At 57.4% G+C, this 27,985-nt stretch overlaps 1 protein-coding gene across 23 annotated transcripts; it reads left to right on the top strand.

Annotated features, from left to right (window-relative positions):
- The first annotated feature begins 1,158 nt into the window (after positions 1 to 1,158).
- LOC127461194 (maestro heat-like repeat family member 5) lies at positions 1,159 to 24,411 on the top strand. Of its 23 annotated transcripts, none has more exons than XM_051768784.1 (24): positions 1,159 to 2,194; positions 2,437 to 2,501; positions 2,616 to 3,290; positions 3,472 to 3,608; positions 3,880 to 4,027; positions 4,268 to 4,455; positions 4,544 to 4,681; positions 4,955 to 5,069; positions 5,241 to 5,378; positions 5,633 to 5,809; positions 5,964 to 6,101; positions 6,447 to 6,595; positions 6,873 to 6,927; positions 18,027 to 18,119; positions 21,333 to 21,520; positions 21,609 to 21,746; positions 21,871 to 21,985; positions 22,157 to 22,294; positions 22,549 to 22,725; positions 22,857 to 23,012; positions 23,170 to 23,271; positions 23,398 to 23,500; positions 23,754 to 23,798; positions 24,110 to 24,225. In XM_051768784.1, the coding sequence occupies exons 1-24, from the start codon at positions 2,089 to 2,091 to the stop codon at positions 24,199 to 24,201; spliced, it is 3,576 nt and encodes a 1,191-aa protein (XP_051624744.1). In that variant the 5' UTR covers positions 1,159 to 2,088; the 3' UTR covers positions 24,202 to 24,225. The 23 variants fall into 23 exon arrangements, with proteins under 23 accessions (XP_051624744.1, XP_051624740.1, XP_051624741.1 ...); XM_051768779.1 differs by lacking the exons at positions 5,633 to 5,809; positions 5,964 to 6,101; positions 6,447 to 6,595; positions 6,873 to 6,927; positions 18,027 to 18,119 and adding exons at positions 19,381 to 19,470; positions 19,726 to 19,902; positions 20,056 to 20,193; positions 20,539 to 20,687; positions 20,965 to 21,112 and having other exon boundaries at positions 1,549 to 2,194; positions 5,241 to 5,288; positions 24,110 to 24,411; XM_051768778.1 differs by lacking the exons at positions 18,027 to 18,119; positions 21,333 to 21,520; positions 21,609 to 21,746; ... (1 more) ...; positions 22,157 to 22,294; positions 22,549 to 22,725 and adding exons at positions 7,241 to 7,428; positions 7,517 to 7,654; positions 7,781 to 7,895; ... (1 more) ...; positions 8,460 to 8,636; positions 8,774 to 8,866 and having other exon boundaries at positions 1,549 to 2,194; positions 6,873 to 7,020; positions 22,950 to 23,012; positions 24,110 to 24,411.
- Positions 24,412 to 27,985: the final 3,574 nt, after the last annotated feature.

The following is a 27,985-nucleotide window of genomic DNA, read 5'->3' as shown; positions in this document are numbered from 1 at the left end:
TTACAGCATTCCTAGGACTGACCATGCAAGACTGTCTTTGAGAGCACTTGATATGCAGAAAAGCATTTTTTTTCCCTTTTCTTTTTTATTTTTTAAGAGAGAATAGAAACAACTGGAAAGTATCACAGGTTGCTGAGCTGTGCTGGCTCTACTGCCCACAGTTTGTAAGTTTGATTAGCAGCTAGAAGGAGTTTTTTCACTTATGGGTATTTTTTTTTATATAGATAATATTTCTGCCAGGAAAAAAATAGTCATGTAAATAATAACAAAGGCACTTTTTTATTTTATTCTTCTCTTTGAGGTTTTTTTTTTATCCTTTAATGTTCGTGTCCAAACTCTTCCTTTCAACCAGCAGAGCTGAAAAAGTATTTGTGTATATTTAAAAAATCCACAGTTGGGCTCCTTTATCACATGGCTGAAGAATTAGGGCTGTAGAAACCAACCCAAACCAACTGTTCTCTGTGCATTAAACTCAGAAGTGTAAGGTTTGAGTACACTTTTACAGCTCCTTGTCTGCTGCTTTTGAAAGGAGCTAGACATAGAAAAATATCCTAAAAAAACAAAGTCTATAGAACAGGAGATACTGGTGGGACAATACCGATGGGCTGAGAGCACACAGCATATGGCAGCTTGGACACCACCTCAAGTAGGTTTTGGAGTTGATATATTCATTTACATTACTAGATTAGGGGATGCATTTTACTGAAATTTTAGCTCCTGCAAAACTGAACACATGGGAAAAACAAAACTTTCATTCAGTATGCACTGGTGAGGATTTTTTGGCAAGCAGACTCATGGAAGCATCTTCAGGCACATGACTGGATCCTTCAAGGAACACCACTGAACTTTAAAGCACCTGTCTGAGTGTCCCTAGGATGAGAGGGAAGGCCTTAGAAAGGCTGGAGCACTTGTTCTCTCAACTCCAAATCATCCAATACAGATTTGACTTTGTATTTTTGAGCCCTTCAAAGCTTTCCTGGCCAGTCAGCTCTCTGCACTAGAGGGAGGATTAGTGTTTTTGCAATATCCTCGCTCGTTTGGGGTGCTTTTGGAAGACTGAAAGAACTTTAGTTCCTTGAGGGCTTTTATCCCTTACTGCAAATTTTTCTATTCTTATCCCTTAATAAAAAACCCTTTGCAAACCAAACAATGCCAGGTTTTTTTGCTTCTGGTTAGTTTTTGAAATTGACTCTCAATGGATCATGTGAAGGCAAATGAGTTGCTGCTGATTTCAGTGCAGCTGCGGCCAAAGGGGTCAGAGCAGCATTCGTGCCCTTGCCCACACGTTGCTCCTCTGTGTCACAGCCCCCAGTTTAGATGCCCACCAGCCAGGCCTTCTCCCGAGGGGGCTCCTTCTGCTGCCATGAGCAGGTGCAGGAGGGGAGTGTTTGCTCCTTTTTGGAGCCATTCCTAAAGTTCACATCCAGCTGTTTCAGATGCTTCAGGGAATTGATTCCTTCCCAGCTGGGGCAGGTTGGCCAGGTTGGGAGAGGCCTCAGGGCCCTTGTCCGTGTGTCACAGGGCCCTTTGTGACATGGTGACCATCGTCAATGGGATGGGACAGGGCAGGGTGTCCAAGGGCCCTTTGTGACACACCCTGATATAGGTGTTGGGCGGCAACGCGGCCGCGCCACAGTGCTCGGAGCACGCGTCTGGTCAGGACGGGACTGAGCGGTGCTGTGAGGAGTCTCCTCGCAGCCAACTCGTTCGTTGCTGACCCGAAGCAATTCCGAGAGTTCTTTTTCTTGCAAGTTCCCTCGAGGCCAGACCCCAGGAGTTGGTGACCCGGAGGTTTTTCCGAGGCATCCTCACTCCCTGTGGGAGTGGCCCTCGAGGCCAGGCCACAGGCCTTGGTGACCCAGAGCTTTTCTGGGCATCACCAGTGCCTGTGGAAGGTGCCTACGAGGCCTGTCCACGGGACTTGGTCACCTGCAGTCCCTGTGGAAGGTGCCCTCGAGGCCAGACCACGGGACTTGGTCACCTGCAGTCCCTGTGGAAGGTGCCCTTGCGGCAATTTTTTGAGATTTGCCCACCAGGGTTTTTTCCAAGGCGTCTCTCGTGCAAGTTCCCTTGAGACCACCCTGTGGGATGGCAGGGAGACGCTTCAGCCTGTTCAGGCTGCTGAGAAGGAAGAGGAACAGGAGAGGCCCAGGGGCGGCCCCAGCACAGCAAGCTGAGGAGCCTCTGCAGCAGGGTGAGTGCTGGAGCTGGGCCACAGGGCTGGTGGCTGCAGCCAGCTTGGCCCCTTCCTGTCCCCTGTGGGCGCACCCAGAGAAAAAGGAGGGGGAAAGAGGGGCTAAGGCCACCCTCCTCAACATCCCTGCTCCATCCACTGGGCACCCCAGGGCTGACCCTGCCTCTGGAGTGCAGGGCTGGGCTGTGTTCCCTGGCCTCTCCTGCAGCCCCTCAGCTCTGCCTGCGTTCGCTCTTTGACAGATCCAGGCCAGGACCGGACAGAGGAGAAGGACCGCCCCCGTGGCCGCTTCCGCAGAGCAGTTCAGGTACCTGCAGCCATCCCCCCCTGGGCTGGGCCTGCTGTCCCTGCTCAGCCTGGCACTGCTGGTGGAGCGTTCCCTCGGACTTCCTTCTCTTCCCTGCCCTTTCTTCTCCTGCAGAGGTTGCTGAAAATCATGCGCATTCGGCGAAGAACACCCAGGACCACAGCACCTGAGCTCATGGCACAGCCTGAGACCAGGCCAGCTGAGCTCAAGGAGAAGCCTGAGGGCAGCACTGAGCTGATTGATCACACGGCAACCTCTGAGACTGCTGAGACCGAGGACACGACCAACCCTGACACCGCACTGGCCGATCTCATTGCAAAGGACATCACAGAAGCCACTCATGGCACAGCAGAGCCTGACACCGCTTTGGCTGAAGACCCAACCGGCTCTGACACCGCAGCCACTGATGTCATGGCCAAGGCTGACATGGCGCCGATGGCCATTGATGGCTCATCACACTCTGACCTGGCACCGATGGACGGCACAGCAAAGCCTGACACCGCTTTGGCTGGTGACACAACCGGCTCCAACACTGATCTCGTGGCACAGGCTGACATCACCCCGATGCTGACTGAGGGCACAGCAAGCTCTGATGAGGCACCGATGGATGACACAGCAAACCCTGAGACTGCCATGACCGACGCTGAAACCACAACAAGTGATCTCATGGCAGAGGGTGACACCACGAGTGAGGACATCGGAAACACTGACACCACGCCAGCTGAGAGTGTGACTGATGCTCCCAATCTGCACATTTTGGAGGGGAAAGGTGTCTCCAGTTGGAAGCCAGTAAGCAGCCTGTGGCCAGGATTAAAGTTACCCAAGGGTCTCGTGGCCTCTCAAGCCGGGTCCACTGGCCCCCTAAGCCTCTGAGGCCACACTGTGTGGTGGGAAGGGAAGCGCTTCTTGGGGAAGCTGGGAAACCTGCTCCCTCTGGCGGCTCCCCAATTCTCCTCCACTACATCTCCAGGTGCCAGACATCGTTTGGTCCATCCACCACAACCTCACGTTCCACGTGTCTCCTCACAATGACATCTGCAGGCTCGCTGAGGCACACCCACGGGATGTGGTGATGACTCTCCTGCGCTGTGCCCCAGAGTGTGACAGGTACAGGGCCCAGCTGTCTTGCTGCCTCAGGGATCATCAACCCTTACAACCCCTCATCCTGGAGAGCCTGTCCTGTGTGGTCTGCCAGACAGATGGAGACTTCCAGGACCCTCAGGCCCCTCCATTTCTCAGCCTGTCAGCCCCCAGTCCTACTGCCATGTGCCTTCCCTGCCCTTCAAGGCACTGTGGCTCTGTCACATGGGTCACCACAGCTGCCCAGGCCACAGTGCTGGGGCTGAGACCCCCCTGACCCAGAGCTCTGGCTCCACAGAGCTGCTGCAGTGATGTGGAGAAGCATCAGCTCCTCGGGAACAGCAATGGAGAAGGTGCTGCCAGTACTGCTCCAAGTGACGGAGGATTGGCCAGTGCATGGAATGTCCACCTCTGATGGCGACAACAGAGACGTGTTTGCCCTGGCTGTGAGTTTCTAGAAGTGGCCTTTTCTCCTCCCCACATCACCTCTCCAGTGACTCTCCATCCTCCCCCACCCCTGCATCTCCCTGCCTCAGGCATTGGGCTGCAAATGTATCTGAGGGGCAGGTTCAGGGACACCAGGCCGGCTGCTCCCCCTGCCTCTCCCTAGCCTCTCCCTCCCACACTCGGGCCCTGGCACATGGACCTCTAGCACTGAGCCCTGTCTCTGTGTGCTTTGATTGCAGGCAACCCTGGCACTGTGGCTGATCATCCAGGAGCCCAAGTGCCAGGATGCACTCATGAATTACATCCCCCGCCTGCTCGTGGCTCTGCTGTTTCAAGTGTTCATGAGCACAGAGCAGGTGCCAGAAGAGGTGAACACCTTCTGGACGGGATGCCTGGAGCAACACCGCCTCCCCACCCAGCCCAACAGGTGCTCCATCCCAGTCCTCTCTCCCTGCCATGCCTTCGGGGCTGGGGCCAGGGCTCCCAGCATGACCTGGCCTTTGCTCTGCACACAGGTTCTTGGTAGAGACCATCAAGGCCCTGCTCTGCCATCTGCCATGGGAGGATATTTGGATGGCAAGGAAGCGCAGGCTTGCCTGGGACCCACTCCGGAATTCCGACACCCATCACTATGCAGTGGGTCTGCATGTCAGGTGAGACAATCTTGTCCCTGCTGCTCCCATCATCTCTACCCTGGGCACGGGGCACCCCACACAGCTCCCGTGGGCATGGGCCAAAGGGCCTTGGCCCCAAGGGATGGCCGAGCAGATTGGAAAAGGCTGCGGGAGGCAGGTTCACAGGAGGAGCCACCTGTCATAGTGCCCACATCCCATCCTGAGCTGCTGGGAAAAGACCAGGCCTCTGTGAGTCAGTGCTGGGAGAGCTTTGCCCACCCTGCTCAGGCTCCATGCTTTTCCCCCTGACAGGGAGATGCGCCGCCAATTGACCCCCTCCCATTCCCCACTGGCAATCCATCTGCTGGGGCTGCTCAGCTCTGAGGACCCCCGTTGGGAGCTGCCTGCCCTGGAGTTCCTTGTCGAGGTGAGCCCGATGGCGAGCGCTGCCTGGCCCCGCTGCCTCCCCCTCTCTGCCCTCTCACAGCCGCAGCTGCCTGGGACGGTGCCTGTGCCCTGTGCTGCTGCCTGGGCCCAGCCCTAGGCGGCTCCGGGCTCCTGCTGCCCGGGCACCCCATCACTGCTCTCTGCCTTCCAGGTCCTGGACTATCTGGATGCAAGGAGATGTCACAGCAGTGTTGAGCAGGTCCTGTCAAGGCACCTGCAGAGCGAGTGCCCAGAGAGACGTCGCCTGGCTCTCCGAGGCCGCATGGTGCTCTGGATGGATCTGTCAATGGTGAGAAGGGGACACCCGGCTGAAGCCACACGGGCAGCCTGGGGCTGGGGAAGGCAGTCCCTTGGGCTTGGTTGGGCTTTGGGAGCTGTGGATGCTCCTCCCAGCTCTCCTGCCTCCCTGTACAGCTGCCTGGGCCCTGTGGGACAGGCCTTTGGCCTCTGGGACCGGGGCAGCAGCGTGGGGTTGCACCGCCAGAGAGCTCTTGGTGGGGCAGCTGTTCAGGGATTGACAGCACAGCACTGTGTTCCACACAGGCCAAAAGCATCTGCAGCCTGTCCCAACACCTCCTGGAGCTGCTGCCGGATGAAGATGGAGAGCTGGTCGTGATGACCCTCTCTGTGTTTGTGAATATGCTCCGGGACAAAGACATTCGGGCACTCATCTCCACTGCCCCCAAGCTGGCTGAGGCGCTCCGGCCACTCTTTGACAACGTAAGGCTTTGTGTCCCCAGTCCACGGGCACTGGTTGCTGCCAGGAAACTTTGTGCTCTGTGGATGTTCAGGCCTGTACCTGTTCCTGGTGGGCCTGGAGGATCCAGTGCTGAGGTCTTATTCTCCTCTTTTTCTCCTCTGCACCCATGTGCAGCTGTCCTCCTTTTGCTTCTTCCAATCGCTGATGGAGGTATTGGTGGAAGGGGGAACAAGGCCCTTGGAGATGCAGATGCATCAGATCCTGGTGCTGTGGTTCTTCCTGCACTATGATGAGCACCAGTGTGTGGCAGAGGTGAGCACTCGTGGGCTCTGGGGTCCCCATGGCAGTTGCTGGGCTGCCTCCTGCCCTGGGGTTTTGTGGGCTCCAGCCTCCTCCTGGCCAGGGACAAAGACCTGGCCACAGAAACTCAAGACAGCTGCCATTCCAGATATTTATAGAGGGGAAGTGTGTCTGTAAGTAAGCAGCCTGTGGCCAGGGCTCAAGTGCCCCAGGGGTCTCGTGGCCTCTCATGCCAGGTCTGCTGGCCCCTAAGCCTTTGAGGCCACAGTGTGTGGTGGAAAGGGAAGCACTTCTCGGGGAAGCTGGGCAACCTGCTCCCTCTGGCACCTCTTCAACTGTGCCCCACTGCCTCTCCAGGTGCCGACCATCGTGAGATCCATGCACCAGTGCCTCACGTCCCACATGGCTCCAGGTGTCACGATGCACACCAACATCTGCAGGCTCGCAGAGGCACACCCACACGACGTGGTGATGACTCTCCTGCGCTGTGCCCCAGAGTGTGACAGGTACAGGGCTCTGCTGCCTTGCTGGCTCAGGAATCACCAACCCTTACAACCCCTCACCCTGGAGAGCCTGTCCCATGTGGTCTGCCAGACAGATGGAGACTTCCAGGACCCTCAGGCCACTCCATTTCCCTGCCCTCGCCTGTCAGCCCCCAGTCCTACTGCCATGTGCCCTCCCTGCCCCTCAAGGCACTGTGGCTCTGTCACATGGGCCACCAGAACTGACCAGGCCACGGCCCTGGGGCTGAGACCCCCCTGACCCAGAGCTCTGGCTCCACAGAGCTGCTGCAATGATGTGGAGAAGCATCGGCTCCTCGGGGACAACAGCGGAGAAGGTGCTGCCAGTACTGCTCCAAGTGATGGAGGATTGGCCAGTCCACAGAATGTCCACCTCCGATGGTGACAACAGAGATGTCTTTGCCGTGACTGTGAGTTTCTTGAAGTGGTCTTTGCTCCTCCCCATGTCACCTCCCTACCCCTGCATCTCCCTGCCTCAGGCCTTGGGCTGCAAATGTGGCTGAGGGGCAGGTTCAGGGACACCAGGCCGGCTGCTCCCCCTGCCTCTCCCCTGGCCTCTCCCTCCCACACTCAGGCCCTGACACATGGACCTCTTGCACTCAGCGCTGTCTCTGTGTGCTTTGATTGCAGGCAACCCTGGCACTGTGGCTGATCATCCAGGAGCCCAAGTGCCAGGATGCACTCATGAATTACATCCCCCGCCTGCTCATGGCTCTGCTGTTCCAAGTGTCCATGAGCACAGAGCAGGTGCCAGAAGAGGTGAACACCTTCTGGAGGGGATGCCTGGAGCAACACCGCCTCCCCACCCAGCCCAACAGGTGCTCCATCCCAGTCCTCTCTCCCTGCCATACCCTTGGGGCTGGGGCCAGGGCTCCCAGCATGACCTGGCCTTTGCTGTGCACACAGGTTTTTCGTCCAGACCATCAAGGCCCTGCTGTGCCGGCTGCAGTGGGACAATGAGGTGGTGTCAGTGGAGCGCAAGTGTGGCTGGGACACGCTCCTCTGTGCTGACACCCAGCACTATGCAGTGGGGCTGCTGGCCAGGTGAGACACCCTCATCTCTGCTGCCCCCATCATCTCTGCCCTGGGCACGGGGCACCCCACACAGCCTGCTGGGGGAGCTTTGCCCACCCTGCTCAGGCTCCATGGTTCCTTCTTTTCCCCTGACAGGGAGATGCGCCACGTCTTGGTCCCTTTCTATTCCCCCATGGCAATCCACCTGCTGGGCCTGCTCAGCACTCAGGACCCCCGTTGGGAGCTGCCTGCCCTGGCCTTCCTTGTGGAGGTGAGCCCGATGGCGAGCGCTGCCTGGCCCCGCTGCCTCCCCCTCTCTGCCCTCTCACAGCTGCAGCTGCCCGGGACGGTGCCTGTGCCCTGTGCTGCTGCCTGGGCCCAGCCCTGGGCAGCTCCAGGATCCTGCTGCCCGGGCACCCCATCACTGCTCTCTGCCTTCCAGGTCCTGGACTATCTGGACGGGAGTAAATGTCGTGACAGTGTCCTGCCCATCCTGTCGAGGAACCTGCAGAGCCAGTGCCCAGAGAGGCAGCGCCTGGCACTCAGAGGCCTCCTGGTGCTTGCTGTGGATCCCTCAATGGTGAGAAGGGGACACCAGGCTGAAGACACACGGGTAGCCTGGGGCTGGGGAAGGGAGGCGCTTGGGTTTGACTGTGCTTTGGCAGCTGTGGCAGCTGATCCCAGCTCTCCTGCCTCCCTGTGCAGCTGCCCAGGCTCTGTGGGACAGGCCTTTGGCCTCTGGGCCCTGGGGCAGCAGCGTGGGGTTGCACTGCTAGAGAGCTCTTGGTGGGGCAGCTGTTCAAGGCTTGACAGCACAGCACTGTGTTCCACACAGGCCGAAAGCATCTGCAGCCTGTCCCAACACCTCCTGGAGCTGCTGCGTGATGAAGATGGAGAGCTGGTCGTGATGACCCTCTCTGTGTTTGAGAGTGTGCTCCGGGATGAAGACATTCGGGCACTCATCTCCACTGCCCCCAAGCTGGCTGAGGCGCTCCGGCCACTCTTTGACAACGTAAGGCTTTGTGCCCTCCACCTCCAGGCACTGAGTGCTGCCAGGAAACTTTGCCCTGTGGATGTTCAGGCCTGTGCCTGTTCCTGGTGGACCTGCAGCGTCCAGTGCTGAGGTCTTTTTCTCCTCTTTTGCCCCAGGACAACACCCACGTGCAGCTGCTCTCCATTCGCCTCTTCCGAGAGCTGATGGAGGTGCTGGCAGAAGAGGGAATACAGCTCTTGGAGACTCAGGTGCACCAGAGCCTGGTCCCACTGTTCATCCATGGGCATGACGAGAACCAGTGCGTGGTAGAGGTGAGCACTTGTGGGCTCTGGTGTCCCTGTGCACGGGGCTGGGCTGCCTCCTGCCCTGGGGCCTCAAGGGCTCCAGCCTCCTGCTGCCCTTGGAGCAGGGACACAGGGGCTGTGCCCTGGGCTGTGGTGCCATGTCCCACTCTCTGCTGCTCTGCAGGCCTCTCGAGAAGTGCTGCTTTGCGCTGCAAGGTTCCTGAAGAGAAGGGACCTGGAGAAGCTGCTGAGGAAAGAGCAGCACTTCAAGTTCTGTGATTGCCTGGTAAGGATGACCCCGAAGGCCCAGCCCCAGGCTGGACAAGCCCCCAGGCCCCGATGCCCAGTGTGTGGGGCTGGCCCTGTGCCCCTGCCACTGCTGCAGCCACAGACACCCCCCTGCTCTCTGCAGATGGACAAGGACGTGAGCCGAAGGGCTGAGCACCTGCACCAGGCCCTGCCCTACCTGCAGAGCCCACAGCAGCCCCTGCGAGAGGCGGCCGTCAGGTTCATGGGTGAGCCACAAGCCCGCGGTCCCTCCCTGCCCACTGCAGCTCAGCCCCAGCCCCGGCTGCTCCGGGGGCAGCAGGATGGGCCCAGGGATGTGCTGGGGAGCCCCGAGTGCCCTGGTGGCTGCTGCTGCCCTCTGCCAGCCACACCCTTGGGTGTCCTGATGCTGGAAGGCCCCGGGCTCAGCCCTGCCAGGCCAGGAGGCCGTGGGTGAGGGAGTTGTGCTGCTGGGGCCCTGACACGCTCTCTGTTCCCAGGAGTGGCCGCCTGGCACATGCAAGACCTGCAGCTCCTCATGAGGGGTGAGTGAGGACAGTGGGCTCTCACTGGGGGCTGGCAGGGGGGAGCACAGACCCTGGACAGGGAGCTGCAATCCCTGCCCTGCCTATTCAGGGCTCTGCTCCCTGCCCGGACAAGGGGTGCTGTGGGCAGAGCAGGGACACATTTCAGGGTCACAGGGGGGATTGGGGGCCAGCAACTTCCCGCTCATCCTGTTGACCCCTGCTCCCTCCTGGCCTTGGCAAGAGCTGGCTGGGATGGCCCTGGCAGGAAGGGCTCCTCGGGTTCCCACATCCAGGCTCTGACCGTGGCTCCGTTCCTCTCTCTTCCAGCCTTTGAAGCCATGAGCCAGGACGACTGCCCGTCCTACTGCACCATGCGGACTGAATTCTTGTCCGCTTTTAGACGGGCAGTAACAAAGTAATCTCCAGCCAGACAACCTGCGTCCCTCCAACAGCACCGGAAGACCAAGGGACGAGACCACTTCTCAGCGGAGCTGGAGATTCAGCTGATGCTGGGCCCAACTGAGCCAGCCGGCAAGGCCAGGCAGCTCCTGGCCTGCCCACCTCAATGGACAGCCCCTTCCCTTCCCTTCCCAAACCTTCCCTTCCTTTCCCCAACCTTTTCTCCCCTTCCCTTCCCTTCCCAAACCATCCCAAACCTTCCCAAATCTTCTCTTCCCTTCCCAAACCATCCCAAACCTTCCTAAACCTTCTCTTCCCTTCCCAAACCTTCTCTTCACTTCCCAAACCTCCCCTCCCCTTCCTTTCCTTTCCCTTCCCAAACCTTCCAATCCCTTCCCTTCTCAAACCATTCCAAACCTTCCCAAATCTTCTCTTCCCTTCCCAAACCATCCCAAACCATCCCAAACCTTCCCAAACCTTCTCTTCCCTTCCCAAACCATCCCAAACCTTCCCAAAACTTCCCTTTCCTTCCCAAACCTCCTCCTGCCCACACTTCATCCCTCCCTTTCCCCTTAGATTAATAAATATCAGCTCCCCTCCACCCCTTCCCTTCCCAAACCTCCCCTTCCCTTCCTGCCCCAAACCTCCCCTCCCCTCTCCTCCCCTCTCCTCTCCTCCCCAAACCTTCTCTTCCATCCCCTTCCCAAACCTTCCCTTCCCTTTCCAATCCTTCCCTTTCCAATCCTTCCCTTCCCTCCCCTTCCCTTACCGCCCCAAACCTTCCCAAACCTCCCCTCCCCTTCCCTCTGCTCCCCAAACCTTCTCTTCCCTCCCCTTCCCTTTCCAATCCCCTTCCCTTTCCAATCCCCTTCCCTTTCAAATCCTTCCCTTCCCAAACCTTCTCAAACCTTCCCTTCTCTCCCCTTCTCTCCCCTCCCCTTCCCTCCCCTCCCCAAATCTTCCTTCCCTCCCCTTCCCTCCCCTCCCCTTCCCAAACCTTCTCTTCCCTCCCCTCCCCTTCCCAAACCTTCTCCTGCCTACACTTCATCCCTCCCTTTCCCATTACCTTAAGAAGCTTCATCCCTCCCTTTCCCCTTACATTAATAAACATCCGCTTTCTCCCCCTGACCTGCATCTTTGTGGAACTCAATCGCCACAAACCTCAGCCCTGCAGCTCACGGGCCCGCTCCTGCCTTGCTTTTGCCCCTTGTGCCGTGGGCACACACACACAGGGACAAGGGCACTTCAGGCTGCCCCTGTCCCTGGGGCTCTGCGACACATTTGAAACTGCTTTAGCACAAGTCCCACCAGCACTTGCTCTCCAGTGCCACAGGGAGCCTGGCAAGCTGGGCACACACCCACTCAGCAAACCCCCACCAACTCTGCTCTGCCTCAGGCAACACCTCAGCTCAGCCACTGCAGCTGGGCTGGGGTCCTTCTGTCCCACACTCACTCGCAGCACTGACTGTCTCAGAGACAACACCTTCAGGACATCAACCTCAAGCCTATCCCAAGGGTACCTGAGTACTCCTGAACAACAACAAAAAGACCACCAATCTGCTCTACACCTATTCATCAACCCCTGCAAGCACCCCAAAGCACAAGCATCACACCTCAGCCACACACCCTGGCTGACAGCAGAAAGCACCAGCCATCTCCTTGCCATAGGATCAGGATGTTGATCTGTTCTCTACACACTCAGCTCTCCTTCCTCCTCACCTGATTTTATTGTGCTCATTACCTGACTGCACACGCTGAGCTTCTTGGCCTCCAAATGTTTATAGCCATGTTGGCCTCAAAAATTCTCATCTCCTCTGCACCTTCTCTACTCAGAAGAAATATGGGGTTGTTTTCAGTTTATCTTTTTTTTTTTTTTCCGCCTAACTCTTACAAGCAAACTACTGTTTGGATCAATGGAATCATTTGCTCCTCCTTTACAGTCCTGGAAACAAAGGCACAACTTTAGGGCCTGTACTCTTTTTCTCCCTTACCATAAGGGCTAAGGAGAGGACAAGCCCCTGCTCTGCCCATCCCCTTCAGGAGCCTTCATTCATTGTGAGAGGAGCCCGGCTCAGCTTCTCCCCCAGAACAAGCGGCTTTGAAGCTGTCACAGGGGTGTCAGAGACTGAAATAGTTAATGATTTATGCATTCCAGGAGTTTGCAGGTTTTGACTTTTGCCTTATAAAGGCAAGAAGATGCCTCAGGTAGACTAAACCCTAAAAAGGCAAGGAGATGCCTCAGGTGGACTAAGCCCTAAAAAGGCAAGGAGTTGCCTCAGAGGGGCTAAGCCCTAAAAGGCAAGAAGACACCTCAGGTGGCCAATCGGGCCCATCCCTCCCTCCAGTGCTAAGCCCTAAAAGGCAAACAACCCCTCATGCCAGGGAGGTGCAAAAGCATGCTGAGGGTATATAAACTGACTGGTGACTTTGAGAATTTGGGGGTTCTCCTTCTCCCCCACTGCCTGCGAATCATGACCATTGCTCTCAAGCATCGCTGGATCCAGTGGGCGGTGACTATGTCCATTTCTTTTGTACTCTCAGCTTCTCTTTTCCCTTACTCTCATCCTGGTTTTCCTCTCCCCTAAACAGTGTCTTCCCCCCAAAAAAAGTTATTTCTATGTTGCATTGTTTTATGACAACACCCAAACTGCTAGCATGCTTGTTGATACAGATTGTTAAAATAAACTTTGTTTTCAGACATCGATTATTTAGTGTTGTTTCACTTTAATCCATCCCAAGGGAATTATTGATAAAAACCTGAGTTACCCCCCATCTCCCCTTTTTCTGGGGCGGGTCGTAACAGTCTTCTGGCAGTCTCCAAAGCAGAGAGATTTCACAGCCCCTGCTCCAGTGCCTGCACCCTCCAGCTACGGCAGCCGAGACCTTTTGCTCTTCGCTCCCCAAACACATCAGCTGCAGCAGCAGCCTAAGGCAACCTAAAGCAGAGGGGCACAAAGAGCTGCGGGAAGGAACAGCCCTGTGTCCATGCAGACACACACACAGCGTGGCTGCAGCACAGCCAGGCGAGCACAAGCTCCTGCTCTGCCAGATCCCTTCAGGCGCCTTCATTCATCGCGAGAGGAGCCCGGCTCAGCTTCTCCCCCAGAACAAGCGGCTTCGAAGCTGTCGCGGGGACCGGCGGAGCGGGCCGGGTGTGGGGCGGTGCCGGGCGAGGAGGAGTCGCGGGGGCGGGCCCGGGCTGGGCCCGAGAAGCGCGGCGGGGACACAGAGCCGCTGACAAGGCCGGGACAAACCTCCGCCCCGCCCGCCGGGCTCCAAACCCGCCGCTCCGCATCTCCCGGCGAGGGCTCAGCCTGCCCCTGCTCCGACCTGCGGCATCTCGGCGCCTGCACGGCCAGAGCAGTGACCCAGGGCAGCGCTGCCCCAGCCGCCCGCACGGAGGAGCACATCGGGATGGGCTGGCTCGGCAGCTGAAAACTTTCTTGGAACAGCTCTGCCGGTTGGGCATTAATCGCAGCTGATTAACGATTTTGGCACTCGGCGTGCAGGCTTTGTTTTGGGGCGCGTTTGTTGGGGGCTTTGATTGCACCTAATAAAGTTGGAATGAAGAGAGTTGGAATTGCTTTGCAAAGTTCACAGCAAAATGGGGTGAACTGGGCAGGGAACAAGGAAGTCCTGCTTTCCCTGTGGCACTGTTTGGCTGAGATCGTCGCAGTGAGGTTGCACTGCCTGAGATGTGGTCTTTTGATTGTCCCCACCACAGCTGGATGGTGCCGAGGCTGGCTGAGAGCTTGCAGCCGTTTTTTGGTGTCTGATTCTTTCCCATTTTCTTTTCTTGTCATTTTCTAGACTACTCTTCTCACCTCAACCCTTCACTTTTCCCATTGTACTCATACCAGAGCAGAGTGACCCTGGTTTGCCACCCCCGTTTTCCTCCTTGCCCCCTTGCCCATGCTCTTTTCTTCTTCCAGAGCTCCAAGTTTTGCAGGAGCACCAAGCCAAGGCTCCTTCCAGCCTCAGACAGAGCAGGGGCCTTCCCATTGCCTCCTCTGGAGAGAGCAGGTGGAACAGCTTCAGCAATGTTATCGTTCCTCACAGGGAAGCAACCCTTCTGCCAGAAAAATTTGTAGAGTCTTTTAGCAGACTTCTGAGAGGGCTTCTTCCAAGGCTTTTAAGTTTCCTTGATCTGTCCCTATTAGCCAGAGAAAAGAAGTGTGGAAGACCTTTTGTAGCTCAGATGGGACAGGTCAGCCCAGGGAGGAACACAAGCTTCACCTTAGAAATTGCCAAAACATACAAAATCCAGTCACCACACGCTCGGGGATGTTGTGTCCAGCAGTGACCAGCTCCAGACCTTTTAACAGCTTGTATGGCCAAGTAAACACAGAGTCCTCCTTTCTCATCAAAGACTCAAGGATTTAGTTCTTTGGGGCTTTTGGATGAGGGAGGTTCTGGGGGTTGGGAGGGAGAGGCATTGATGTTTCTTCCAAATGCATTTTAGCACGAGCTGTGATCATTGTGAGTAGTTTTATTTTTCCCTGGTTTGAATATTCCTGCCTTCTTGGCTTTCTCCATCCCAGCAGTGAGCTTGTCCAAAAGAAACATTTCTTTTTCTCCTCTGTGTATCTGCTCTCACTTCTGTGTCTTGTCACTCCTCTCCTATCATGACACCCTCAAATGAAAAAGCCCCTCATCTCCCTTCTCAAGAGCATCACTAGTTGTCACTTGGCACTTTTGTCCTCTCTCTCCTCCTTACTTAGAGCTGTCCCTTGGAGTCCATATGAAGCAGGGCAGAACCCACCCTGACCACCAGGGGTAACCCACAGTTCTTAGAAGACTTCACCAGGACTCCCTCATGGCTGCAGGCAAAATTTGAAGACAGCCTGAACTTTAAAGCACCCGCATGAGTGTCCCTAGGCTGAGTGGGAAGGCCTTAGCAAGGCGGGAGCACTCGCTCTCTCAACTCCAAATTATCCAAGTTGACTTTTTATTTTCGAGCCCTTCAAAGCATTCCTGGCCAGTCAGCTCTCTGCAGCAGAGGAAGGATCAGTGTTTTTGCAATATCCTCCCTTGTTTGGGGTGCTTTTGGAAGAGTGAGAGAACTTTTATTCCTTGAGGGCTTTTATCCCTTATCAGAACTATTCTATTCTTATCCCTTAATAAAAAACCCTTTGCAAACCAAACAATGCCAGGTTTTTTTACTTCTGTTTAGTTTCTGAAATTGACTCTCAATGGATCATGTGAAGGCAAATGAGTTGCTGCTGATTTCAGTGCAGCCACGGCCAAAGGGGTCAGAGCAGCATTCGTGCCCTTGCCCACACGTTGCTCCTCTGTGTCACAGCCCCCAGTTTAGATGGCCACCAGCCAGGCCTTCTCCCGAGGGGGCTCCTTCTGCTGCCATGAGCAGGTGCAGGAGGGGAGTGTTTGCTCCTTTTTGGAATCATTCCTAAAGTTCACATCCAGGTGTTTCAGATGCTTTAGGGAATGGATTCCTTCCCAGCTGGGGCAGGTTGGCCATGTTGGGAGAGATCTCAGGGCCCTTGTCCGTGTGTCACAGGGCCCTTTGTGACATGGTGGCCATCATCAATGGGATGGGACAGGGCAGGGTGTCCAAGGGCCCTTTGTGACACACCCTGATATAGGTGTTGGGCGGCAACGCGGCCGCACCACAGTGCTCGGAGCACGCGTCTGGTCAGGACGGGACTGAGCCGTGCTGTGAGGAGTCTCCTCGCAGCCAACTCGTTCGTTGCTGACCCGAAGCAATTCCGAGAGTTCTTTTTCTTACAAGTTCCCTCGAGGCCAGACCCCAGGAGTTGGTGACCCGGAGGTTTTTCCGAGGCATCCTCACTCCCTGTGGGAGTGGCCCTCGAGGCCAGGCCACGGGCCTTGGTGACCCAGAGCTTTTCTGGGCATCACCAGTGCCTGTGGAAGGTGCCCTCGAGGCCAGACCACGGGACTTGGTCACCTGCAGTCCCTGTGGAAGGTGTTCTCGAGGCCAGACCACGGGACTTGCTCACCTGCAGTCCCTGTGGAAGGTGCCCTTGCGGCAATTTTTTGAGATTTGCCCACCAGGGTTTTTTCCAAGGCGTCTCTCGTGCAAGTTCCCTTGAGACCACCCTGAGGGATGGCAGGGAGACGCTTCAGCCTGTTCAGGCTGCTGAGAAGGAAGAGGAACAGCAGAGGCCCTGGGGCGGCCCCAGCACAGCAAGCTGAGGAGCCTCTGCAGCAGGGTGAGTGCTGGAGCTGGGCCACAGGGCTGGTGGCTGCAGCCAGCTTGGCCCCTTCCTGTCCCCTGTGGGCGCACCCAGAGAAAAAGGAGGGGGAAAGAGGGGCCAAGGCCACCCTCCTCAACATCCCTGCTCCATCCACTGGGCACCCCAGGGCTGGCCCTGCCTCTGGAGTGCAGGGCTGGGCTGTGTTCCCTGGCCTCTCCTGCAGCCCCTCAGCTCTGCCTGCGCTCCCTCTTTGACAGATCCAGGCCAGGACCGGACAGAGGAGCAGGACCGCCCCCATGGCCGCTTCCGCAGAGCAGTTCAGGTACCTGCAGCCATCCCCCCCTGGGCTGGGCCTGCTGTCCCTGCTCAGCCTGGCACTGCTGGTGGAGCGTTCCCTTGGACTTCCCTCTCTTCCCTGCCCTTTCTTCTCCTGCAGAGGTTGCTGAAAATCATGCGCATTCGGCGAAGAACACCCAGGAGCACAGCACCTGAGCTCATGGCACAGCCTGACACCAGGCCAGCTGAGCTCAAGGAGAAGCCTGAGGGCAGCACCGAGCTGATTGATCACACGGCAACCTCTGAGACTGCTGAGACCGAGGACACGACCAACCCTGACACCGCGCTGGCCGATCTTATTGCAAAGGACATCACAGAAGCCACTCATGGCACAGCAGAGCCTGACACCGCTTTGGCTGAAGACACAACCGGCTCTGACACCGCAGCCACTGATGTCATGGCCAAGGCTGACATGGCGCCGATGGCCATTGATGGCACATCACACTCTGACAGGGCACTGATGGACGGCACAGCAAAGCCTGACACCGCTTTGGCTGGTGACACAACCGGCTCCAACACTGATCTCGTGGCACAGGCTGACATCACCCTGATGCCGACTGAGGGCACAGCAAGCTCTGAGGAGGCACCGATGGATGACACAGCAAACCCTGAGACTGCCATGACCGACGCTGAAACCACAACAAGTGATCTCATGGCAGAGGGTGACACCACGAGTGAGGGCATCAGAAACACTGACACCACGCCTGCTGAGAGTGTGACTGATGCTCCCAATCTGCACTTTTTGGAGGGGAAAGGTGTCTCCAGTTGGAAGCCAGTAAGCAGCCTGTGGCCAGGATTAAAGTCACCCAAGGGTCTCGTGGCCTCTCAAGCCGGGTCCACTGGCCCCCTAAGCCTTTGAGGCCACACTGTGTGGTGGGAAGGGAAGCGCTTCTTGGGGAAGCTGGGAAACCTGCTCCCTCTGGCGGCTCCCCAATTCTCCTCCACTACATCTCCAGGTGCCAGACATCGTTTGGTCCATCCACCACAACCTCACGTTCCACGTGTCTCCTCACAATGACATCTGCAGGCTCGCTGAGGCACACCCACGGGATGTGGTGATGACTCTCCTGCGTTGTGCCCCAGAGTGTGACAGGTACAGGGCCCAGCTGTCTTGCTGCCTCAGGGATCATCAACCCTTACAACCCCTCATCCTGGAGAGCCTGTCCTGTGTGGTCTGCCAGACAGATGGAGACTTCCAGGACCCTCAGGCCCCTCCATTTCTCAGCCTGTCAGCCCCCAGTCCTACTGCCATGTGCCTTCCCTACCCTTCAAGGCACTGTGGCTCTGTCACATGGGTCACCACAGCTGCCCAGGCCACAGTGCTGGGGCTGAGACCCCCCTGACCCAGAGCTCTGGCTCCACAGAGCTGCTGCAGTGATGTGGAGAAGCATCAGCTCCTCGGGAACAGCAATGGAGAAGGTGCTGCCAGTACTGCTCCAAGTGATGGAGGATTGGCCAGTGCATGGAATGTCCACCTCTGATGGCGACAACAGAGACGTGTTTGCCCTGGCTGTGAGTTTCTAGAAGTGGCCTTTTCTCCTCCCCACATCACCTCTCCAGTGACTCTCCATCCTCCCCCACCCCTGCATCTCCCTGCCTCAGGCCTTGGGCTGCAAATGTGGCTGAGGGGCAGGTTCAGGGACACCAGGCCGGCTGCTCCCCCTGCCTCTCCCTAGCCTCTCCCTCCCACACTCGGGCCCTGGCACATGGACCTCTCGCACTGAGCCCTATCTCTGTGTGCTTTGATTGCAGGCAACCCTGGCACTGTGGCAGATCATCCAGGAGCCCAAGTGCCAGGATGCACTCATGAATTACATCCCCTGCCTGCTCGTGGCTCTGCTGTTTCAAGTGTTCATGAGCACAGAGCAGGTGCCAGAAGAGGTGAACAGCTTCTGGAGGGGATGCCTGGAGCAACACCGCCTCCCCACCCAGCCCAACAGGTGCTCCATCCCTGTCCTCTCTCCCTGCCATGCCCTCGGGGCTGGGGCCAGGGCTCCCAGCATGACCTGGCCTTTGCTCTGCACACAGGTTCTTGGTAGAGACCATCAAGGCCCTGCTCTGCCATCTGCCATGGGAGGATATTTGGATGGCAAGGAAGCGCAGGCTTGCCTGGGACCCACTCCTGAATTCCGACACCCATCACTATGCAGTGGGTCTGCATGTCAGGTGAGACAATCTTGTCCCTGCTGCTCCCATCATCTCTACCCAGGGCACGGGGCACCCCACACAGCTCCCGTGGGCATGGGCCAAAGGGCCTTGGCCCCAAGGGATGGCCGAGCAGATTGGAAAAGGCTGCGGGAGGCAGGTTCACAGGAGGAGCCACCTGTCATAGTGCCCACATCCCATCCTGAGCTGCTGGGAAAAGACCAGGACTCTGTGAGTCAGTGCTGGGAGAGCTTTGCCCACCCTGCTCAGGCTCCATGCTTTTCCCCCTGACAGGGAGATGCGCCGCCAATTGACCCCCTCCCATTCCCCACTGGCAATCCATCTGCTGGGGCTGCTCAGCTCTGAGGACCCCCGTTGGGAGCTGCCTGCCCTGGAGTTCCTTGTGCAGGTGAGCCCGATGGCCAGCGCTGCCTGGCCCCGCTGCCTCCCCCTCTCTGCCCTCTCACAGCCGCAGCTGCCCGGGACGGTGCCTGTGCCCTGTGCTGCTGCCTGGGCCCAGCCCTGGGCAGCTCCAGGATCCTGCTGCCCGGGCACCCCGTCACTGCTCTCTGCCTTCCAGCTCCTGGACTATCTGGACGCAAGGAGATGTCACAGCAGTGTTGAGCAGATCCTGTCAAGGCACCTGCAGAGCGAGTGCCCAGAGAGACGTCGCCTGGCACTCCGAGGCCGCATGGTGCTCTGGATGGATCTGTCAATGGTGAGAAGGGGACACCCGGCTGAAGTCACATGGGCAGCCTGGGGCTGGGGAAGGCAGTCCCTTGGGCTTGGTTGGGCTTTGGCAGCTGTGGATGCTCCTCCCAGCTCTCCTGCCTCCCTGTACAGCTGCCTGGGCCCTGTGGGACAGGCCTTTGGCCTCTGGGCCCCGGGCCAGCAGCGTGGGGTTGCACCGCCAGAGAGCTCTTGGTGGGGTAGCTGTTCAGGGATTGACAGCACAGCACTGTGTTCCACACAGGCCGAAAGCATCTGCAGCCTGTCCCAACACCTCCTGGAGCTGCTGCCTGATGAAGATGGAGAGCTGGTCGTGATGACCCTCTCTGTGTTTGTGAATATGCTCCGGGACAAAGACATTCGGGCACTCATCTCCACTGCCCCCAAGCTGGCTGAGGCACTCCGGCCACTCTTTGACAACGTAAGGCTTTGTGTCCCCAGTCCACGGGCACTGGCTGCTGCAGGAAACTTTGTGCTCTGTGGATGTTCAAGCCTGTACCTGTTCCTGGTAGGCCTGGAGCATCCAGTGCTGAGGTCTTTTTCTCCTCTTTTTCTCCTCTGCACCCATGTGTAGCTGTCCTCCTTTTGCTTCTTCCAAACGCTGATGGAGGTACTGGTGGAAGGGGGAACAAGGCCCTTGGAGATGCAGATGCATCAGATCCTGGTGCTGTGGTTCTTCCTGCACTATGATGAGCACCAGTGTGTGGCAGAGGTGAACACTCGTGGGCTCTGGGGTCCCCATGGCAGTTGCTGGGCTGCCTCCTGCCCTGGGGTTTTGTGGGCTCCAGCCTCCTCCTGGCCAGGGACAAAGACCTGGCCACAGAAATTCAAGACAGCTGCCATTCCAGATTTTTATGGAGGAGAAGTGTGTCTGTAAGTAAGCAGCCTGTGGCCAGGGCTCAAGTGCCCCAGGGGTCTCGTGGCCTCTCATGCCAGGTCTGCTGGCCCCAAAGCCTTTGAGGCCACAGTGTGTGGTGGGAAGGGAAGCACTTCTCGGGGAAGCTGGGCAACCTGCTCCCTCTGGCACCTCTTCAGCTGTCCCCCACTGCCTCTCCAGGTGCCGACCATCGTGAGATCCATGCACCAGTGCCTCACCTCCCACATGGCTCCAGGGGTCACGATGCACACCAACATCTGCAGGCTCGCTGAGGCACACCCACACGATGTGGTGATGACTCTCCTGCGCTGTGCCCCAGAGTGTGACAGGTACAGGACCCAGCTCCCTTGCTGGCTCAGGGATCACCAACCCTTATATCCCCTCACCCTGGAGAGCCTGTCCCATGTGGTCTGCCAGACAGATGGAGACTTCCAGGACCCTCAGGCCACTCCATTTCCCAGCCCTGGCCTGTCAGCCTCCAATCCTACTGCCATGTGCCCTCCCTGCCCCTCAAGGCACCGTGGCTCTGTCACATGGGCCCCCAGAACTGACCAGGCCACGGCCCTGGGGCTGAGACCCCCCTGACCCAGAGCTCTGGCTCCACAGAGCTGCTGCAATGATGTGGAGAAGCATCGGCTCCTCGGGAACAACAGTGGAGAAGGTGCTGCCAGTACTGCTCAGAGTGATGGAGGACTGGCCAGTGCATGGAATGTCCACCTCCGATGGCGACAGCAGAGATGTCTTTGCCGTGACTGTGAGTTTCTAGAAGTGGTCTTTGCTCCTCCCCACGTCACCTCCCTACCCCTGCATCTCCCTGCCTCAGGCCTTGGGCTGCAAATGTGTCTGAGGGGCAGTTTCAGGGACACCAGGCCGGCTGCTCCCCCTGCCTCTCCCCTGGCCTCTCCCTCCCACACTCGGGCCCTGACACATGGACCTCTCGCACTGAGCCCTGTCTCTGTGTGCTTTGATTGCAGGCAACCCTGGCACTGTGGCTGATCATCCAGGAGCCCAAGTGCCAGGACACACTCATGAATTACATCCCCCGCCTGCTCATGGCTCTGCTGTTTCAAGTGTCCATGAGCACAGAGCAGGTGCCAGAAGAGGTGAACAGCTTCTGGAGGGGATGCCTGGAGCAACACCGCCTCCCCACCCAGCCCAACAGGTGCTCCATCCCAGTCCTCTCTCCCTGCCATGCCCTTGGGGCTGGGGCCAGGGCTCCCAGCATGACCTGGCCTTTGCTCTGCACACAGGTTTTTCGTCCAGACCATCAAGGCCATGCTGTGCCGGCTGCAGTGGGACAATGAGGTGGTGTCAGTGGAGCGCAAGTGTGGCTGGGACACACTCCTCTGTGCTGACACCCAGCACTATGCAGTGGGGCTGCTGGCCAGGTGAGACACCCTCATCTCTGCTGCCCCCATCATCTCTGCCCTGGGCACGGGGCACCCCACACAGTGTGCTGGGAGCTTTGCCCACCCTGCTCAGGCTCCATGGTTCCTTCCTTCCCCCTGACAGGGAGATGCGCCACGTCTTGGTCCCTTTCTATTCCCCCATGGCAATCCACCTGCTGGGCCTGCTCAGCACTCAGGACCCCTGTTGGGAGCTGCCTGCCCTGGCCTTCCTTGTGGAGGTGAGCCCGATGGCCAGCGCTGCCTGGCCCCGCTGCCTCCCCCTCTCTGCCCTCTCACAGCCGCAGCTGCCCGGGACGGTGCCTGTGCCCTGTGCTGCTGCCTGGGCCCAGCCCTGGGCAGCTCCAGGATCCTGCTGCCCGGGCACCCCGTCACTGCTCTCTGCCTTCCAGGTCCTGGACTTTCTGGACGGGACTAAATGTCGTGACAGGGTCCTGCCCATCCTGTCGAGGAACCTGCAGAACCAGTGCCCAGAGAGGCAGCGCCTGGCACTCAGAGGCCTCCTGGTGCTTGCTGTGGATCCCTCAATGGTGAGAAGGGGACACCAGGCTGAAGACACACGGGCAGCCAGGGGCTGGGGAAGGCAGGAGCTTGGGTTTGACTGTGCTTTGGGAGCTCTGGCAGCTGATCCCAGCTCTCCTGCCTCCATCTTCTGCTGCCCGGGCCCTGTGGGACAGGCCTTTTGCCTCTGGGCCCGGGGCAGCAGCGTGGGGTTGCACCACCAGAGAGCTGTTGGTGGGGCAGCTGTTCAAGGCTTGACAGCACAGCACTGTGTTCCACACAGGCCGAAAGCATCTGCAGCCTGTCCCAACACCTCCTGGAGCTGCTGCCTGATGCAGATGGAGAGCTGGTCGTAATGACCCTCTCTGTGTTTGAGAGTGTGCTCCGGGATGAAGACATTCGGGCATTCGTCTCCACTGCCCCCAGGCTGGCTGAGGCGCTCCGGCCACTCTTTGACAACGTAAGGCTTTGTGCCCCCCAGCCACAGGCACTGGATGCTGCCATGAAACTGTGCCCTGTGGATGTTCAGACCTGTACCTGATTGGCCTGGAGCATCCAGTGCTGAGGCCTTTTTCTCCTCTTTTGCCCCAGGACAACACCCACGTGCAGCTGCTCTCCATTCGCCTCTTCCGAGAGCTGATGGAGGTGCTGGCAGAAGACGGAACACAGCTCTTGGAGACTCAGGTGCACCAGAGCCTGGTCCCACTGTTCATCCATGGGCAAGACGAGAACCAGTGCGTGGCAGAGGTGAGCACTTGTGGGCTCTGGTGTCCCTGTGCACAGGACTGGGCTGCCTCCTGCCCTGGGGCCTCAAGGGCTCCAGCCTCCTGCTGCCCTTGGAGCAGGGACACAGGGGCTGTGCCCTGGGCTGTGGTGCCATGTCCCACTCTCTGCTGCTCTGCAGGCCTCTCGAGAAGTGCTGCTTTGTGCTGCAAGGTTCCTCAAGAGAAGGGACCTGGAGAAGCTGCTGAGGAAAGAGCAGCACTTCAAGTTCTGTGATTGCCTGGTAAGGATGACCCCAAAGGCCCAGTCCCAGGCTGGACAAGCCCCCAGGCCCTGATGCCCAGTGTGTGGGGCTGGCCCTGTGCCCCTGCCACTGCTGCAGCCACAGACACCCCCCTGCTCTCTGCAGATGGACAAGGACGTGAGCCGAAGGGCTGAGCACCTGCACCAGGCCCTGCCCTACCTGCAGAGCCCACAGCAGCCCCTGCGAGAGGCGGCCGTCAGGTTCATGGGTGAGCCACAAGCCCGCGGTCCCTCCCTGCCCACTGCAGCTCAGCCCCAGCCCCGGCTGCTCCGGGAGCAGCAGGATGTGGCCCAGGGATGTGCTGGGGAGCCCCGAGTGCCCTGGTGGCTGATGCTGCCCTCTGCCAGCCACACCCTTGGGTGTCCTGATGCTGGAAGGCCCCGGGCTCAGCCCTGCCAGGCCAGGAGGCCGTGGGTGAGGGAGCTGTGCTGCTGGGGCCCTGACACGCTCTCTGTTCCCAGGGATTGCTGCCTGGCACATGCAAGACCTGCAGCTCCTCATGAGGGGTGAGTGAGGACAGCGGGCTCTCACTGGGGGCTGGCAGGGGGGAGCACAGACCCTGGGCAGGGAGCTGCAATTCCTGCCCTGCCTGTTCAGGGCTCTGCTCCCTGCCCGGACAAGGGGTGCTGTGGGCAGAGCAGGGACACATTTCAGGGTCACAGGGGGGATTGGGGGCCAGCAACTTCCCGCTCATCCTGTTGACCCCTGCTCCCTCCTGGTCATGGCAAGAGTTGGCTGGGATGGCACCAACAGGAAGGGCTCCTCAGGTTCCCACAGATCCAGGCTCTGACCGTGGCTCCGTTCCTCTCTCTTCCAGCCTTTGAAGCCATGAGCCAGGACGACTGCCCGTCCTACTGCACCATGCGGACTGAATTCTTGTCCGCTTTTAGACGGGCAGTAACAAAGTAATCTCCAGCCAGACAACCTGCGTCCCTCCAACAGCACCGGAAGACCAAGGGACGAGACCACTTCTCAGCGGAGCTGGAGATTCAGCTGATGCTGGGCCCAACTGAGCCAGCCGGCAAGGCCAGGCAGCTCCTGGCCTGCCCACCTCTATGGACAGCCCCTTCCCTTCCCAAACCTTCCCAAACCTTCCCTTCCTTTCCCAAACCTTTTCATCCCTTCCCTTCCCTTTCCAAACCAACCCAAACCTTCCCAAATCTTCCCTTCCCTTTCCAAACCATCCCAAACCTTCCCAAACCTTCTCTTCCTTTCCCAAACCATCCCAAACCTTCCCAAACCTTCTCTTCCCTTCCCAAACCTTCTCTTCACTTCCCAAACCTCCCCTCCCCTTCCTTTCCTTTCCCTTCCCAAACCTTCCAATCCCTTCCCTTCCCAAACCATTCCAAACCTTCCCAAATCTTCTCTTCCCTTCCCAAACCATCCCAAACCATCCAAAAACTTCCCAAACCTTCTCTTCCCTTCCCAAACCTTCTCTTCACTTCTCAAACCTCCCCTCCCCTTCCTTTCCTTTCCCTTCCCAAACCTTCCAATCCCTTCCCTTCCCTTCCCAAACCATCCCAAACTTTCCCAAACTTCTCTTCCCTTCCCAAACCATCCCAAACCTTCCCAAAACTTCCCTTTCCTTCCCAAACCTCCTCCTCCCCACACTTCATCCCTCCCTTTCCCCTTAGATTAATAAATATCAGCTCCCCTCCACTCCTTCCCTTCCCAAACCACCCCTTCCCTTCCCAAACCTCCCCTTCCCTTCCTGACCCAAACCTTCCCAAACCTTTTCTTCCCTTCCCAAACCAACCCAAACATTCCCAAAACTTCCCTTGCCTTCACAAACCTCCTCCTGCCCACACTTCATCCCTCCCTTTCCCCTTAGATTAATAAAGATCAGCTCCCCTCCACCCCTTCCCTTCCCCTCCCTCCCCTTCCCTTCCTGCCCCAAACCTTCCCAAACCTCCCCTCCCCTCTCCTCCCCTCTCCTCTACTCCCCAAACCTTCTCTTCCCTCCCCTTCCAAAACCTTCCCTTCCCTTTCCAATCCTTCCCTTTCCAATCCTTCCCTTTCCAATCCTTCCCTTCCCTCCCCTTCCCTTACCGCCCCAAACCTTCCTAAACCTCCCCTCCCCTCCCTTCTACTCTGCAAACCTTCTCTTCCCTCCCCTTCCCTTTCCAATCCCTTTCCCTTTCCAATCCTCCCCTCCCCAAACCTTCCCAAACCTTCCTTCCCTCCCCTCCCCTTCCCTTCCCTTCTCCTGCCTACACTTCATCCCTCCCTTTCCCCTTACATTAATAAACATCCTCTTTCTCCCCCTGACCTGCATCTTTGTGGAACTCAATCGCCACAAACCTCAGCCCTGCAGCTCACGGGCCCGCTCCTGCCTTGCTTTTGCCCCTTGTGCCGTGGGCACACACACACAGGGACAAGGGCACTTCAGGCTGCAAAAGGCTCTATCCTGAAGGGCCACTTCCACAACATTAAGTGCACTTAAAGATCTTGCTGGACACTGTTAAGGGATTGAAAATTATAAATTTTCTATTTGGTTTATTGTCATTGTATGGTTTCGTATAGGTTATACCTTTTTATGTGATTCTCGTGTTCTGATTGGTTGATGCATATTTATGTTTTTTCCTAATATGGTCACAATTTGCATGGCCTGTCTGAACCCCACCTTCTGTTCCAGTGCCTTCCCTACCCATGTTATTTAAGGCTGGAGCCCTTTTGTCCAGTGCTCTTTTATTCCTCCCTTTAAGCCATTCAGTTGTACCCCGCTTTTATAATAAAGTCACCTTACCAGTTGCACCCCAAAAAGCTGTGGAGGTGTTTATTCAAGCATCGACCTCCGCAGGACACACTGAAGGCCACTGGTCTGAAACTGGAAAACACACTTGGAGCAATAGGAGCTAGAGCTGGAGTGCCTGTTCTGAAAGGACCAGAAGGAATTCAGCCTTGCTGGGCTTTCTTAGGCGTGTGCTGGTGTTCCCCAAGGAAACTGTAGATTGGAGTAAGCCCTTTGGAGGCAAGGGGCTTGCTTCTTGTAAAAAGTGCTTCCCAAAAAGTTCCCAGTGAGGTAGCTACAAATGTCTCCCTCTAGCTCTCTGTGGTCCTTTCACACCTTGTGTCCCGTGGCACCTGGGAGAGGGGCAGGGGAAGGGGGAAGGCTGTGAACAGCAGGCTTGGGTTCTGCCTGTACCTGCAGAGACCAACCAAGCAGCTGCCAGCAGGGTCTGTTACCCACCTTTCAGCAGAGGTGTGAGCAGGAGCATCTCTCTGCAGCCGAGAGCCCCAAAGCTCTTGCAGAGAGCTGGGAATTAATTAAAAGGCCTTTATCCACACCTTGTGCCCTGTGTGACCTGATGTAAAGCAAAATCATGAGTCATGACGGTGCTTTGTGAGTGAAAACATGAACTGGTTGGATTGTTCCAGGGATGAATAGTTCCTTCTGGGAGGTGCTACCCCTGGCCAGTGTCATTTTGCAGCTCAAAACATCCCCATTTCCATCGAGGGAGAGTTGAGGGATTCACCTGTGGGTTTATTGGCCACAAGTGCCGGACACTTGGCTCTGCCTTGACCCTTACTTCCCCATGTAACCCTTCTCCTGGAACTTCTGTCCCACTGGAAAAGCCAAAATAGGCTCCAATCACTGCAAACCTCCACAGGATTACTCCAGGAATCCCTGTGGGATAAGCCCCCACTAAGTGAACCCTGTCTCTGGTGACATTTTGAGCTCTGCCTCACACTTTTGGTGTTTTCTGGTTCCCAGGTGTTTCACATCTGAGCTCACAGGTGCCCTGACCTCCTCCCACAACCCTACTCCTGCCACAAAACCCACCCTGCACTACCAATCTTCCTGCATTAATGATCCTCTCCACCTATTTCCCAACCACCCCATCTTGGAAATGAGTTGTTCCTACAGCTCTGAGGGGATTCTGCCCTCAGAACCCTCTCATACACCTTGGGAGCAGATGGAGAAGGACAGGTCTTTCCCTTATGCCCCAATCCCACTGCCTTTGGCCCAAATCCTGCAGCAATTCCAGAACATCACTCTCAGTGTAGGAAGAAATTCTTGCCTGTGAGGGTGGTGAGGCCCTGGCACAGGTTGCCCAGAGGAGCTGTGGTTGCCCCATCCCTGGAAGTGTTCAAGGCCGTGTTGGACGGGGCTTGGAGCAACCTGATCTAGTGGAAGGTGTCCCTGCCCATGGCAGGGGTTGGAACTAGATGAACTTTAAGGTCCTTTCCAACCCAAGCCATTCTGGGATTCTATGATTCTATGAACTACAGAATATGATTTACTTTTGCCAGCGTTCCCAGGTGGGTTTGTGCTAAAGATTAGTTTTTTCCAGCAGTACTCCCAGCCAGCAGGAACAGGAGTGGAGGATGCTCCTGGGCTAGCCCCTGTTCCCATGCAGGAAGGCTGCTTCTCCCCTGCAGGGTGGGAGATGCTTTAACCCTTCTGGTGCTCCAAGGATTGAATTTCCTTCCAAGACCTGGAGATTTAGCAAAAGAGCTGCCTGTAGAAATACCTCCAGTCAGACAATGGCCCTGGTTAAAGATCACTTGTAGGTAAAAACAAAGCTTTCCCAGGGCTTACTGTTGGCTCCCTGGAGTGAGTTCCCCTTCTGTGTCAGCAGCAGGCTCCTCTCATCCCTGCAGGGGAATGGCTGGGGACAGGTCAATGTTTAACCCAGCCAGGAAGGATGTGTGGAGCCAGCAGGGAGTTGCCAAGGCTCTGTAGTCACTC

This window comes from Manacus candei, unplaced genomic scaffold (genome assembly GCF_025592945.1).
Source record: "Manacus candei isolate 608988 ecotype Guabito, Panama unplaced genomic scaffold, ASM2559294v1 h1tg000097l, whole genome shotgun sequence".
In the NCBI taxonomy this organism is placed as follows: Eukaryota; Metazoa; Chordata; class Aves; order Passeriformes; family Pipridae; genus Manacus; species Manacus candei.
This window is presented reverse-complemented; position numbering and strand designations above follow the sequence as displayed.